Genomic DNA, 16,266 nt, shown 5'->3' with positions numbered 1-16,266 from the left:
ATCGAAATCACCGCTTAAAAGAAGAGAGATGACTCGGGAGGCAACACTGGATGTTAGTGTACGGTACTCCTGAGAAAACGGAATGACCAGCACGCAAATCGTTTGCCGTCTTTTCAGGGCGTATGTTACCTACAAAATTGCCGCTTAAAAATAAGAGGGGAACTCAAACTTCACCTCAAGGGTATGAGACAACAGCGTTAATGGGTTAATGGTTAATGGACAGCGTTAATGGGTTAATAAACCCCTGGGTGTCCTCAAAGCATTCCTTGCGACGTGGTGCCACGGTTAAGCGATGTGCCACTGCGCTGCGATGTCAGGTGCTCCCAGCGATGACGCTTGTGCGACACAAGTTGCGTTTCCTGAACAACGTCTTGCGATTGGCACTTGGTCGCAATAGGTTGCTCCGGAGAGAGGGCCACAAGGTCACGTGATCTAGGTGACCCACCTAAATTGCTTCTCCTGAGATTTTTCGCTCATAACGCCGACGACAATGACGGCGTCAGATTTTCTCCAGAACGGAAGCCTTAACGCCAGCGCGTTAAAAGCTGCCACACGAGCTGGGAACGGAAACCGGAAGTTGGGGTACTGTGCAGTTTAGAGATCGGAGTTACGCAAGTGCTACACATACTGCGCCACTCATCAGTTGGCCTTTGTGCTTGAGTGGGCTCCCAAAATCGTCAGATTCAGCACTTGGCTGGCGTTCGTTGGCGGGCTGTAGACGGTAAAAAATTTATCTAGAGGTAGAGAAGAAGCAGGACGCCACACCAAGGCATACGCGCCACACAATCTCCACTACTCTCACCAGCTGATCTTTTTGTTCTAGCTTCCTCACTCTCTCTTACATCGCCAACGATGCTCACGCCACAAACGAACACTTAATAGCTGCGCTGTAAAAAGTAACACCCACGCAAATCTGGACACAAGATTTAAACTGATCAAACATTCAACCATCGTTTTTCGTCGCCTTTTCATTTTATTTCATCTTCTTTGCTTGACATCCATGCTTATTTGGCCTTCCTCACGTTATTTTTGTTTTCACGATGAAACCAGTCTATCTTGCCCTGGTTTCCGCCATACTTCTAACTCTCCTTTCCTAGTAAAGGAAGAGAACGGAATGGTTAGTAGCAAGCAAGATGAAGATAAAGAAGAAGAAGATTTCGCCGCGCGCGGTCACGCGATCCCGCTTGGTCAGAACGTCGCTGCTGCAGGCCGTCTCGAACCACCGAAGCCCTGCCGATGGACGCCACCAGAGAAGTTGCCGACCCCGCCGGGACTGGGAAGAGTTCACGGAAAAAGGGGAAGGAGGCGAAGGAACAGCGCAAGGAACGCGACACCGAAGCAACCACTGCGATGTTAAAGGACAAATGCAAGAGGGGGAAAAAGGAAGTCTCGATGAAGCGTCCAGGAGCCCTCGAGACCATGGGCGTGCCCCATGCCGTTGAAGTGCCATTACCGGAGACAACCGCAGCCGAACACATTGCAACTGAGGCCTCCGCTGCCAATGCTCGTCACCTTCACGCCACCCAAGGGACCCAGGCATCCAAGGCAAAGCGCAGCAAACGTCGCCACAATGACGGCGGCGACAGGAGCAAGGGGCAAGGCGCCGCTACTAGTTCCCTGGCATCGCAGTTGCAACCATCGGCAGCCGTAAGCACCAGTCTGCAACCGGACGTCGGTGGTTTCCAGGAGGCTTGTTTCCTACCCGAAGGGCAAACAATGCAGTCTCCCGTGGGCATTGACAACGAAAACCCCGATGATCCACGAAATTTCCGCCATGCTGCCGGTCGCCGCAAGTCAAGCGCCGCTGCTCTGTCACAGTTCATCGGCGAAGCAGAGCTCTCCGGCGGTGTGTCTGGAGGAATCTTGGGGCAAGCAGCGGTCGCCGTGTCAGTTAAGCCAGCAAGTGACGCACCTGACGTCCACGTCACATCCCTCCCGTCGCCCTCGTCAGCTCGTTCAGCGGTGACTGGCGCGAAAACCCAAGATTTGGCCGAAACGCAGATTTCGGTTCTCACGGATGGCACCAGCATCGGGGCGAGCAAGTCGGCCATTTCAGAACGGGACGACCTGGCCTCGCGCAGTGCCAGGAGACGATCCACGCTCCTGAAGCAGCACAGCGCTATCACGGAGCGAGCGCTGCGAGACCGCCGGGGCTCCAACATGCCAGCGGTACGTTGCACGTCTGGTGGCCTCCAGGCTAAGGTGGTTCCTGTCTAGGCCATCCAGGCGCCGCCTGCTCGTTCTGGTTTGGGCACGACGTGTCATGGCCCGCTGGTATCGAACTGCGCACTGCTTATCATGTAACAACACTTGACCTTGACGGAACTAAAAGCTCCCAGGGGTCCATTTTTGTAAATATTGTCAGCTCCTGTGCACTGGCACTCGTTTTCGATCTACTCACACTCTATTAAAAACAAAACAATAGGAGCGAGATGCTTTTCATGACTCTACGTTTTTTAGATGCTGCCAAAAACTTTGTTCTAAAACTTCCCGATTTCGAAATGTTGCGTTAGAAGCAGCTTAGTATTTCATGGCTAATGTGGCGTCCAGTTCAAAACCTGGTTTATATGTGTACCTGCACTGCCAAGAATGACTAGTTAGACAGCGATCAAATTCCGCAAAAAGGAACAAACCGGTAGCAAACGCGGCCCCGGCCGCAAGAGGTCGAATCTTGCAAAAGGGTTATAACGATGCGGGAGCAATAGGAGCAATCGGACTGTGCTTGCAGCACATGATTTAAGAGCCTGCCATATTACCATATCAGTTTCTGTATTATTCCATATATATTTATATATTATTCCTTATATATTAGTGCCATATTACCATGTTTCCAGATTAGTTTTGTGCTCGTTATGTTCTTCGTTAGGTTTTTTTATCTCAAAGAGCACGAAGGCGCGTTCTTATGGTCTAATGCACCCGCTGTTCCGCTATTGAGGTCATCAGCGCGAACGCCACGTTGTTTTCCACATAAATATGCCAGTATTAAGAGACCTACTGAAGAGTACGCAAGCGAAAAATAACACTAGAAATTAAAATACAATCAAGCGACTTTATGTATACCGACTAGTTGCCATCTAAAGACATGCATCAATAATACTACTGGTTCACAGGAGGATGTTGTTTGTTATATTCACATGGTTATACTGAACCGAATAAAAAGAGCATTCGTCTCTTGGTTAGCAGTGTCATTAATGATTGGATTAATACGATCACTTATGGTGATAAAGCTCTGCAGGTAGGCAGGTGATCGCAGATGCCGGCAGCGCAACGTTTGTATAATGCAGCAGCTCCCCCCCCCCCCCCCCCCTTCCTCCATAAAATAAAAATGGCGACATTAGCGGTCGTGTGGATCAGATCAGACTGTCTCTGTTTAGGGCTGTGCGGTACTTAGAGTACCGGCCTCTTTCAGCTTTTAAATAAATTGCTTACATCGTTACGACTTGCTTTAAGTCGTAACGCTTGCTTTAAGTGTCATGCGGTATATCACGCCTGATCGCAATCCTTCGCGAATCTATCAGTCACCCAGAACGGCGAAGAGGGAATGAGACGTCATGCGCAACAAAGCGGGGGGATCGCGGCACGCAGATCCAAAAAAAGTAGGCATGGGCCCATGGAATTCTTGGAAGCAATTGTTTTGAAAGCGGTTTTCTGATTTCACGGTGCAACTACGATGTCATCCCTTAGTGAAGAATAACCATGTTCCCCCTAGAAGAAATTATGAAAGTGTATGAAGCGTTATTTCGGTGGCGATGTAGTTTTACAACCTTTGTCGGGAAAGTTCCGAGACTGAGTCCATTAAAAAAATGCATTTAACATTAAAATTATTTGTGCAGCACCCATCGAAATAGTCTCCTTTGCAGCCTATGCACAGCTTCTAACGCTTCTTCAGTTCTTGAAAACAATTGGAAAACGCTTCTTTTGTCAGGGCTGTCAGCTCCTTTGTCGTGGCGTCTTGAATGGCCTCTCCGGTCCCCATCCAGCGAACCTTTAGGGCTCTCTTCGCACGAGAAAACAGGAAAAAAAATCGCATGGGGAGAAGTCAGGCGAGTATGGCGGATGGAGAAGTACAGTAATGCTGTGCTTGGCGAGAAATTCTGTCACGCTGAGAGCAGTGTGCGGCCTTGCGTTATTGTGGAGAAGGCTCCATTGTCCAGATGCCCATAAGTCAGGGCGACGGCGTCGCAGTGCATCATGCATGTGTTGGAGCACGCGGATATAAAACTCGCGATTCACCGCCTGCCCTTGTAGGACGAACTCGGGGTGTATGACACCTCTAGCATCGAAAAAAAAACTATCAGCATCGTCTTTGTTTTGTTTTTTCTGTCGCCGCACCTTTCTCGACGCCGGAGAGCTTGTGGACCACCATTCAGCGCTCTGCCTATTTGTTTGAGGATCGTATTGCAAAAAAACCATGTTTCGTCTTCAGCAATGACGCTGTTGACGAATGCAGCATCCTCTGCCTCGGAGAGAAAATTAGCACTCACTGATGCCCGCGTGTCCTTCTGGTCCTGTGTCAGGGAGTGCGGCAAGTCTGGCATTCAGCTTTCGTTTCTCCAAGTTCTCACGCAAAATTTGGTGGCATGTTGTCTTACTAATGTCGAGAGCATCTGATAGCATGCAGACTGTAATGGTGCGGTCTTGCTGTACCATTTCCCTGATACGAGCCACGTTTTCATTCTGTGAGGTTGAAGGACGCCCCTGCCTTTTGTCGTCTTCCACCGTAGTTCTTCTCGAAACGAATCTCTTGTGCCACTCGAAATCTCGCGCCCGCGATAGTGTCTCGTTGCCGTAAGCGTCACGAAGGAGCTCATACGTCTGAGTGGCTGTCTTACCAAGCTGCACACAGAATTTTATGTTTACACGCTGTTCGAGGTGGACGTCCATCTCTCCACATTGACTCACAGTAGAATGCGCATACGACTAGTGACAACGTATTTTTCTACATGTAGTGCCATCTAGCGGCTGCCACCGCAATTTGCATAAATAGCTCAGGTTAGCCCGAAAAGATGGCACTACACATACGAACCGAGATTTGTTTTGGGGAATCATTTCTACAAAATAAAATAAATCAGTCTCGAAACTTCACGGACAATGGTTGTAAAACACGTACGCGTGGAAGTGATTTATGGCCGTAGGGGGGGGGGGGAGGGGTATAGAAGGGGAGCGTCACCCATAGAAACGCATGCAAGGAAAGCTTTCAGAAATATTTTTCTGTTTCACAGAGTATATCATGGAGGCGGCCGGTCATTTGGTGAGTGCTTTGATGACAAAGTATGCGACGTCATTTGAAAGCTACCTGTGTAAACGGCCACGATAAATATGTGTTGTGAAATTGAGACGTGCCCCCCCCCCCCCCACCCCCCCCCCGTCTTCTCAAAAGCGCAATGTCCGCTGGGTGTTGCTTCAAATCGGGCAAGTTTCTAGTGTAGTCTGACATTTCTTGCGCGCACACTTCACTGCCTAGCAGATGCTGCCGTTCAAACGATAGCAAAATTTACGTTGAAGATAGTCCTGAAACATCACGATAAACAAAACGCCACTGTAGCAGAGGACTAACGCCATGATTACAAACAGTGGCGCTGGCGGACGTTTAAGCCGGAGGCGGCTGGTGTGTCGTTTGCGACGCCGTCTGCTGCAGTGCGTGGTTTTCTTTCGTACGCTTGCCATGTCATTTTTGAGATGCTTTTCTAGGTAATGCTGTCTAGGTTGTCTAATTTGAACGACTGCATTACTGAGAAAGTGCAACGCGGACTGCAGGATGCCGAACTACGCAAGAATCTTGTGCGATTCGGGGAAGCCCCCAGCGGATAAGCGCATTTGTGGGCGTCCGGCTTCTTAACACACATTTGTAGTGACGTTTTGAAAATCTAGCTTCGAAATGGCATACCAGACTTTGCCACACTCTTCTTCAAAGCACTCGCAGTCTGTAAACGAACGGCCGGCTTCGTGGGTACACTGTGAAATGAGAAAAATATTTCTGAAAGTTTTGCTTACCTGCGTTTCTAAGGGCCGCGCTTGCCGCTCCGCACCCCAGCCGGGAGTCACTCTCATGCGCAGGCGTTTAAAAAATACATCGCTTCGAAATGATGCTTCGTACTTTCTTTATCTGTTCCAGGATGAACGTGGCTTTTCTTCGAGAACGGACGACATCGTCGGTGCACTGTGAAATAAAAAAAACAGCTTTGAAAACCTCTTTCATGTATTCCTGTGGGCGCTAAGCCTACTTTTTTACCCACAAAGGTTCAGCCCCAATCATCCCAGGCCGGCCACAGCAATTCCGCCGCATATTCTTTACGACGCAGATCGGTGTTGCTTTCTAAGAGATGTGAACAAAGATACTCGATTCCATTACTCACTTACTCCCCTCCTCTACCCTTAATAGAGGATCAGCCTCGAACTTAAAAAAAGAAAAAGTAAGCAAGGAGAGAAGAGTAAAAAAAAGAGTTTACATTACTCGGCGCATCCATCACTTCAGTGCATGCTCCAGGTCCACGGGAAACGGTTCTAAGAGACGTAGTGGTTTTGCCGCCCTTACGCATGGGCAAGGACAGTGTGGTTAAACACCTCTTTCCTTGCAGAAATCGGAGGTTCCTAACCAAACCTGCGTCCTAGTATGTGTGGTCGCCTTCGTGTCTGGCACGCTGCTCCTGGTGCTCGTCCTGTACAAGGTCCCGGAAATCCTGAAGAACTCGGCCTGCGAAACTCCGGCTTGTGTCGAGATTTCCATCAGGATACGCGAGTCGCTGAATGCCTCGGTGGAGCCATGCCAGGACTTTGCGCAGTTTGTTTGTGGCGGCTGGGGTAAGACACACGACCTGACGGTGGCCGACGAAGCTCTCGTGGATGCTCTGCTCACAATAGGGAACAGGTTGAGCGACGTCAGAGTGCCGACGGCCGAAAAGCAGGATGCGAAGTTGAAGGCGCACTTACTCTACCGCAGCTGCCACTCAGTGCTGAAAGGAGAGAGGGACGAGCTGGACAACGTGCGGAAGGCGCTGCTGGAAGTGGGGGAAGTCTGGCCCCACACGTCTCGAGAGCCGAACGTACTGAGCACGCTCCTCCGCTCGTCCCTGGCGCTTCACTGGGGCGCTCCTTTTGACGTCACTCTTCAACAGGGGGCCATGGGTGAGCTCGTCGTTGTGCTGCAGCCGTTCAGATTGTTCCACCTTATTCGCGACAAATTCATAAAAGGGTCTGGCGATGGGCAGAGACGCGAAGCCTACTTCGAAACCCTGAGGTCCAGTTTCAGAAAGAGTGATGCGGGCCTCGTGGACTTCGACACGGTGAACGGACTGGACGAAGACGCCTTCTCTGCCCCGGAGAAGGTCAACAGCTTTCCCGACCCCGTGACACTAGACTCGGAGATTGCATTCGAAGGCGTCGAATATGTCACTCAGGCGCTTTGGCGAGAAGCGCTGAGCCCTTACACACCTGTGCAGAACCCTAGCAACATCACCATTAAAACATACTCGGAGGCATTCCTTCGCAAATTTCGGGACCTGTGAGACAAGACCGGCAGACGGAAAACGCACATCTTCGTGTCCTGGGTCATCGTACAGATTGCCGCTCTCTACGCCAACCAGGGCCTTTCTCATCTCCCAAAGCGAAGTGTTTGCCGGCTACGGTGACGAACTGCTCGCGTCCAAGTCGCGGTTCCTCGCCTACAGACTCATGCTGGACATAGTGAGAATTTTTCATACGATTCCCTGTGCCTAAAATTTGCAACGTTGGCACAGACCAACATTATATATACCTGATGTGACAGTTCAATTCAATTTCAATTTAATTCAATTCTTTATTTTCCATGTACACATGGAGAGGGTCGAGGGAAAAAAAGCCAGTAAGATGTGGCTTGACGAGCCCCTCGGCCCCTACACACACGGCAGCATGCAGCATGAAGCGAAACATATGCAATCAAGATAGGGGATGAAACAGCAATAATAGCAAAGAAAAGAACAGAAAGAAAATATCGCAAACAAAGCGAGTCTGAGGTTACTTCAATAACGCTGTTCCATGAAAAGAATTCAAAAGAAGCAGTGAAATATGCATGTTACAATCTAAAATGTAGCACATACACTCTGTATATTTTTTCGGTATACTCGGGACACGTCAGCATTTGCAGCATGAAACTTATTTAAAAGACGGGGTAACGTGTTTGCAAGGCTATGGGTACCATACATTGTGCGGCATGTTGAAACGTGCCACAATTCGCTATGTCTGTGTGGGTAAGTTTGTACTTTTAGCGGAAGGTGCGCCATGTCGCTCATGTGATTGAAATTTTGTTTTATTTCTTTTTTTTACCTTTCAGCCAGCCTAACATGGTACATTTGAAATATTTTTACAGCACTGGGTTGGCTGAATAGATCGCATGTTTCTACTTCATAACCGACGTTAAGTACTGCACGCAGAGTCTTCTTCTGTAGAATATATATTTTATTTTTATTTGCAACTGTGGTTGTTCCCCAAACTAGGTGAGCATAGTTCACGCGGGACATAAATAGGGAGTTATATAGGAGAAGCTTAACTTTGTATGGAAGCATGTGACGATGCCTGTTGATGATACCCGTGACACGAGAAAGTTGGCTAATGACTGCGTCAACATGATTGTCCCAACTGAGCTGACAATTAAAATTTACACCTAATATCTTAATATTTTCTACAACCTCAATCTTTTCCAAACCAAGCATAAGATCGCATGGTGTCGTAACGCATTTATTTTTTGGTCTGAAAATAACAGCTTTTGTATTAGTTGCATTAATTTTTAACTGATTTGCAAGTGACCATTCGTGCAGTGTCCTCAATGTTCTGTTTGCCTGATTTATGACTTCTTCACCTGTGACTGACAAGAAAATAAGTGTGACATCATCTGCATACATTACACGTTTCACATTAGGGCATTCATTAGCAATATCATTAATGTATAAATTAAAAAGTAGAGGCCCGAGAATGCTGCCTTGAGGTACGCCAGCGGTTAATTTTTTTTACCGAGGATCGGAAGCTATTAATACTGGTGAACTGAAAGCGGTGCTCAAGATAAGTCGCAATAAGTGCATGAACTGGACCCCTAAGACCGTAGTCAAACAGTTTTGCCAAGAGTCGGTTATGACTGATGTAGTCAAAGGCCTGTGAAAAATCTATGAAAATACCTAGAGCAAGTTTCTTGTCTTCGAAACATTGCAAGATACACTCTTTCAGGCTGAGTAATGCGGTCTCAGTTGACTTATGTTTAATAAAGCCAAACTGTGAATCTGTTATAATTTTGTGTGTGTCACAAAAGCATGCTGTTCGAGTGTGAATGACTTTTTCCAATCCCCTAGAAAAGATTGGCAGCACTGAAACTGGTCTATAATTCGAAATACAAAGTTTATCGCCTTTCTTATACAGAGCTGTAATTTTAGCAGTTTGCATGCGCCGTGGAAACACTCCGGATTCTAGACTTAGATTAAATATATGTGATAAAACTGGGGCTAAAATATCCAATACATGCTTTACAGGCCGAATCTGCAAACCATCTATATCATGGCATCTGCTACTCTTCATATTTAAAAAAGCTGTGAATACTTCAGAACATGTAGTTGGATTTAAGTACATAGAATTTGTATTGGGCCTGATGCGAGTCTCATATCTTATGTTTAAGCTGCTCTCATATGTTATGTTTGAGTCTCATATGTTATGTTTGAGCAGTATAGTACGATACCGCTGCGCCAGTGCCTTGTATTCTTTGCAATCCATGTGAATGACAGTACACCAAGAGTGTCGAAATCAGTGCTGCCTCCTTGAACTCGATACCGTTAACGGTGCAGTACCGTTGCCCGGCCTCGTCGCGGGCAACGGCATTAGCGAAATACCCCTGGGCCACATGACCTTGTGACGTCATAATAACCTGCGCACCGAGGCAGGTGGCAATTAAATTCATGATTTTTCGCGAGAGCTTCCTCTGGAAGAGTAACCTGGATCTCACGATCTCCACATCTCACTCACAGCGATCTGTTAATGCAAATTAGATAATTATCGATTCCGAATATATGTGGGCATTAATCCAATAATTCTATCGGGTCATATACTTAAGGTGGAGCTTAAGTGTCTCCTGCAGTTTTTATTGCTCGCCTAAGCTCACGAAGATGAAGCCCGCCGAAGTTACGTCATTAGAGCGAAGCGCTCGCGCAAGAACTCGTGAGCAGTGGCAAGAAAGCTACGGCACTCTGCCATCAGGGCTCCCTCATGATGGGGATGACGGAGGACTTGCTGCCACGACGCTTCTCCCTGGTCATCCTCCTGGTGAACTCCAGCAACTCGGGGAGGTCGTTGAAAGTGGCGGCGCCGTCTGCCGGGAGCACGTATTTGGTTGTTGGGCGGTCTTCGCGCCGCATCTTCTTGAAGGGGAGCATGCGTTTCATGGGCGCGTCTTCGTCCTCCGGCGGTGGCTGTGGACCCAGCGTGGCGCTGACAACGCCACCAGAGCCCTTCCCGCCCGCGGGCCACGCGACTTCTGGCGGTCTGTGGACCACCTTGCGCAAGGGCGGCGGCCGGCTGTTCGAATGCTGCTGCGCCCAGAGTGGCACCTCGGGGGGCGAGGCCGCCGCCAACCGCCCAAGCTCTTCTTCAAAACCACCATCCACTGTCCTCAGGTAGCGACCCTGTGCCAGACGAATGGAAACCGGGATAAATACAGTAGTCAAGCACGCCTTGCGGACATTATTTTGAAAGCTGAGTTAATGATTGCAGTTTCTTAGAATAATGCTCTTCAAAGCGGACATACAGAACGGTTCTGCTGTAAGGGATGAGAGGCGCAAAGCTACCAGAATAAAATGACATACGAGCAATATTCTTTCCGCCGGTTCTTGTGGTCTTAGTCTGTAATGTTGAAATCGTAAGCACTCACTGTGTCCGATGGTTATTTTTCTCCCCTGCTTCCCCCTCCCCGCTGTATTTGATTCGCTCATGATAGTTATTTCGCTACCTACCAAAATTAAATTCAACGACATCTTTCAAATTTTGTTTCCAGTTTATTTTACTGAACTCTCTGCTCCCCTACGCTCAACCGCAAAGACTACAGCGTAATTTCGGAACAATGAGTTCCGCCAGTGTTTTGATAGCTAATGGCATGTCATAGTGCAGGCGCAGCCAAACGCCTTTGAGAGATCGCACCTTCTGAGCAGAGTTCGTGACTATGGGGGAGACGTCGTCGTCGAGGTCTAGGAGGTCCTCCACGAGCAGACCGCTGCGCGCGCTGATGAACGGGTTGTTCACCCCCATATAGACAATCAGGGGCAACGCCACGGGCAGCGTCAGCAACAAGAGCGCGGACAGCGTGGCCGGCACTGGCGACTGGGGTAGGCCGGTCGCCTCTGCCTTATCCGCCTGATCAGCGCTCCACGGTGAGCGGACATCGTGCGCCTCCTGGAACTCCTGGGAGAAGTAGTTGTTGCGCACGGACCCCGCTGCCCTGGCCGGTGGAAGCACGGGGCACGGGTACTCGTCCTCTGACAGCGCGACCCAGGGCTCCGCCATTGCTAAATCGCTTTATCTTCTTCTACTTAACGTTCACCTTTCTTGCGTTCATGATTATGTACTACTTGCTGTTGATATTGGCCACTGTATAAGCGGCACGTGCTCATTACCGGAGATTCTTCTGGGTTTTGTGCCGAAGCCAGAGGACCGGATTGAAAGCCTGCCTTCTTAGTGAAGGAACATTACCACAGTAATAAAGAAGGAAAAAAAAACATTAAAAAGTGAAATGGAAGGCGGGAAGTAAATAAATGGAAGTTAATAAAGTTTATTCCTCCTCCTCCTCAGTAACGGCTGCGACTCGTCTCTTTGTTCTGCTGTCAAAATCTGGCAGTTCAGACCCGCCGCGGTGGCTCAGTGGTTGCGGCGCTCGGCTACTGATCCGGAGTACCCGGGTTCGAACCCGACCGCGGCGGCTGCGCTTTTATGGAGGCAAAACGCTAAGGCGTCCGTGTGCTGTGCGATGTCAGTGCACGTTAAAGATCCCCAGGTGGTCGAAATTATTTCGGAGCCCACTACGGCACCTCTTTCTTCCTTTCTTCTTTCACTCCCTCTTTTATCACGGTGTCCAACGATATGTGAGAAAGATACTGCGCCATTTCCTTTCCACAAAAACCAATTCTTATTATTGTTATTATTAAGCTGGAAAACCTTAGGAGAGTTCAGCTTTCACCTCCTTCGTCTTTTTTTATTTCTGCCATTCTATCTTGGCAAATAGTAATATCGGCACCAATACCGCTCACAGCAAAGACGACGAAGAAAAACGGCTCCCTGGCTGACCTCTTCAAATGTTCGTTTCTCATAGCGCAGCAGACTGCTGCGACCTTAAGAGCTTGATACTTCTTTCACGCAGCTGCGTTCTCGCATTACTGAATAAAAATTCCTGTTTCACAATTCCTTTCTGGCTATCTGTATTTCCTGCTAGTTTTGTGTAGAACCCCAGATTATTGATGAATGTCCTATCCTTCGCCACTTCCCCTATCTATGGAGGTGGCTTCTAGGAATCCCGCTTCAACAACTTGGCCTGGGCCTCAGTGCTCTTGCTATTAATTTTCTTGGACCTTTTACTCCTGTCCACGGTAATAGACATATGTTCGCCGCCATACCAAATGTACTTCAATACTCAAGACAGCTCTCTTGCACAAGTGTCCCTTTTCCATATTTCTTTCACAGCTCATGCCCATGGCTCATTCCTACACACACGTTCGTATTACACGGGACAATTATTATGTTACCGTAGAATGAATTTCATGCATTAAAGCGCTTCCTGTGGTCGAGGCGTTTTCATTGTTATACGCCCTTAAAGACGGGTCGGTACTAAAGGAAAAAAAAAACGACGTTCTTAATAATAAAAACCACTACCAGCCGTTGCAGATGCTTTCCTTCCTTCCATTTCTCTTCAGGGAAATTTATTTTAGTCGGCGACCAAAAGCAATAAATCTTTTGTTCATTGAAAACGCTAAAGATAAGGCTGAGACTTGCCGCAGGGAGAACAGGCGGAAGCAGAAAGGCTTTTTGAGTCTAACTATACATCTTTTCGCGCTCAGGTAACCATGCTGCTTCCCGCATTCCTTTGAGGGCACAGAGTTTCTGACATGTACTGCAAGGTCGCTTAAGTGCTTTGTTTGCGTCAACCTGAATAACGGAGACAGACTCTGTTATCCGGACCGGGAGCGGCAGACAGCTAAAACATAATCACAAAACAGGGTTATTTTTGCCATGTGTGGAGTGCTCTCAGTGGACAGATGCAGCAGCATGCCCTCTATCTACCTCTCTCTTTCCTCCTCTCCTCGAATGACTCTCCGTCACCTCATATTACTTGCGTTCTCTCTTTGACAACAATGCCCGCTATGATCGACCGAATGCACGCGTTCGCTTTGCGATTGCAAAACAGTGGCACTTAATTCCGCCGTTCTTCAAACGCCTTCTTATTCATTCTACTCTTCTTTAGCACCTTTGAGTGGGAATTTAAGGCTCAGAGTATATTTCCTTTTAGCGAGCACATTTATTTATATCTTTTTGTCTCAGAAATAAAAGCGTTAAGCGCTTTTTACTTTACCCTTTCACACAGGCAGCGCTTAATTGTTTTGATTCTGAACGCTCCGCGGGCAACAAGCGGTGCGCATGGAGCGCCGTTTCAATGTCGCGTCAATGGGATGAAGCATGATTGTTTAGCTGTTGTGTGATGATGAAGAAGAGTAGATGTTCCAAAAGTCGATAGAAACCCCATTTTCCAGAACTGCTACAGTTGTCAAAAGGCAAGTAATGAGTGAAATGAAGAAAGAACGGTGCTTTATGAGGCAGGTCTGGAAAAGGAAAAATACAAATAGGATTCCTCTTTCTCCCCGGGCACTGACCTCACTCTTTTTGACACGTTTTATTTCGCCATAAACATTCGCATTCGATGGATCAAAGTTATATATCAGGACAGCCACTCTACTTCAAATAAACAGCAAAGCGTGAGGGCCGTTAAAATCACGAAAGGGAGCAGACTTATTTAAAGGGAAAAGTAAAACCAATATGGGCCATAACAGAAAACAAATAAGATGGATAATGCAGCACGATTGCGAAATCGGCAATTCTTGTTTTTTATTCATTGCTTCTTTCGGAGTAGAAGCGCAGATATTGATGCAGCCCGAAGTTTTAAAATAAACAGTGAAAGAAGACAGCAAACAGCGCTTTGTAGATTTCAGACTGCCAGCATTTTCCGGCGCATTTATTTTTACCAGCGTATTTCTTACTACTGCATACTGATAAGAGAGGCTTATAAGACTTGAAAATATGTTGCAAAGATGCGTGTAAACACACATAAACCGAGCCACTGCTTTGGCATGAGAAAGATGGGAGCGTGATACGATGCAAATTATACCTGCGTGGCAATCAACGAGTTGGGAGACTCGGAACAAAAGATTTAATGTGGAAATATTTCCCTCCAGCAGTACACTCCGGAATGCTATGGAGTGTGTATGCAGCTACTGAACCTCTCAATCAAAAAGTGAGTGGAAGCATCGACCACGCCAACACTGCCTAACCCAGCATACTCCTTAACGTAAATGCCACTGCTACATCGACGCGCCACCACATAGTTCCGAATGAATACAGTGCCACGGGAGGACAGGAAGGGCGCGCACGCAGCAGGGCCGCCATGTTGCTCCTAGACCTGTCGACAATGGAGTCACTCCCGTGAGCGTAGTGAAATACGAACAGAACTCAACGAGCGGTGTCTCGCCTGTCCACACTTGACGCTCGCGCGTGCGTTGGGTCTTACGTCTTAGGTAGGATTTGAGCGCCCAGCAGTGGGTCTCTGGCCCGCACAGTAGTGACGTGGCGTATGGGAAAGCCAGCCGAAAGACATTTTCTAGCGAGGCGCTTTCTGAAGTTAGTAGCGTTTCTGCATGCTTTGCGAGCGGAGTTGGTGATATGGTTTCTAATCATCTTTGCTTAGGTTGGACTGGAAAGTACAGGAAGAATACGAAGCTAATCTATCTTGAGTTGAAAACAACTTCTTCGCATAGACGGGAAGCTTAAATCTTAGCATTTCTTATTGATTCCCAGCGGCGCTGCAGCCGACAGCTATGGAATTTTGTTTTGGAGAGTATAGACTCTAGAAAGATGTAAGCACAGCTCACCTAACTGAAGGAGGAAAGTAATATGGACCTCAACTAAAAAAAAAGAAACACTGAAAACACACAAAACGTGCGTTCTATTTGTTTGAATTAAGTGCTGGAGCTTTTGTACGAAGCTTATTTTTAAGCAAGCGCTCTGTGTACTTGTTTGAGCATTTCGAAGAAAGGTAGATCTAACTGCGTTCTAGTATTCGCAAGAGTCTCTCTCGTCTTCTTGTTTCTAAACGTAATTTCCCTTGGATTCTGTAATGAATCATTCCAGTTGTTTCTCCAGTCATATTTGAATTTTTTTGTCATATTTTTCGAAAAAGAACGAAACTTGTCGGTCTTAATTGCTCATAGTGTTCGCAGCTGCATAGCATTAATCATCCTTTTTTTCATCGGGCTGTTTAGGTTTATTCTCTTGTTGAATTTAGCATTTATGTTGTGAATATTGCAGTTTGTTTAGTTTTTGCGGATTCAAGCAGTTTTATACGCACTGTTTTCCTAACTGCGCGCCGAGGCCTCTCGATTTGTCGGTTCATTGGAGATGCGATGGCAACATTGATTGAGCACGCTGCTGTGTTGGCACCTATGCTGATAAGGGCAAACTGCTGTAGATCCTTTTTCTGTGGCTCCCACTTACTTAAGGCATGGCGCGAAGAGATGAACCTCTTCCATTCTCGGCATTTAAGCCGCCAGCACCTGTCACAGATAACTGCAATGACTGAAAACAAATAACCCATCCGGGTAATCTGGCGTCATATTCTGCACACTGCAAATGTTGTGCAAAATTTTAGGAAACAACTGTAATTGCTCATCTATCCAAGAAAGATTGAGGGGTACATAAAAGTAGCATTAGAAACACAAACAACAGCAGAGGAGCGCGTCAGTGCACTGTCAGTGGGTCTCACAGAGAGTGAACCTGAATTGGTTGAATCCAGCGCATCCTTAACTACGATAGTCTTCTTCTGTGTTAACATCTGCATAAGATCCAACTAACTCTGCTTACCATTATTTTCAGCATTCGTCTCTGTCTGCCATAGGATTTCTTGCCGCAGTGTTTTTTGAATAGAAAAAAAGAGCGCCGAAAAATTGTCTTTAAGCTCACGCTCTGTTAGCAGGCCCCGCTGAGTGTAGCGCTAGACTAGCT

At 47.5% G+C, this 16,266-nt stretch overlaps 1 protein-coding gene across 1 annotated transcript; it reads right to left on the bottom strand.

The window, feature by feature from the left end:
- Positions 1 to 10,073: 10,073 nt before the first annotated feature.
- Positions 10,074 to 11,511, bottom strand: LOC144123476 (uncharacterized). The gene is made up of 2 exons (XM_077656297.1): positions 11,149 to 11,511; positions 10,074 to 10,637 (listed from the first exon to the last, which is right to left on the bottom strand). Exons 1-2 carry the CDS (start codon positions 11,509 to 11,511, stop codon positions 10,209 to 10,211), a joined length of 792 nt encoding a protein of 263 aa, XP_077512423.1. The 3' UTR covers positions 10,074 to 10,208.
- Between the last annotated feature and the right edge of the window lie 4,755 nt (positions 11,512 to 16,266).

The sequence above is a fragment of the Amblyomma americanum genome, chromosome 3 (genome assembly GCF_052857255.1).
Source record: "Amblyomma americanum isolate KBUSLIRL-KWMA chromosome 3, ASM5285725v1, whole genome shotgun sequence".
Classification (NCBI taxonomy): Eukaryota; Metazoa; Arthropoda; class Arachnida; order Ixodida; family Ixodidae; genus Amblyomma; species Amblyomma americanum.
Note: the sequence above shows the minus strand (reverse complement) of the source record. Positions and strands in the feature narration are given on the sequence as shown.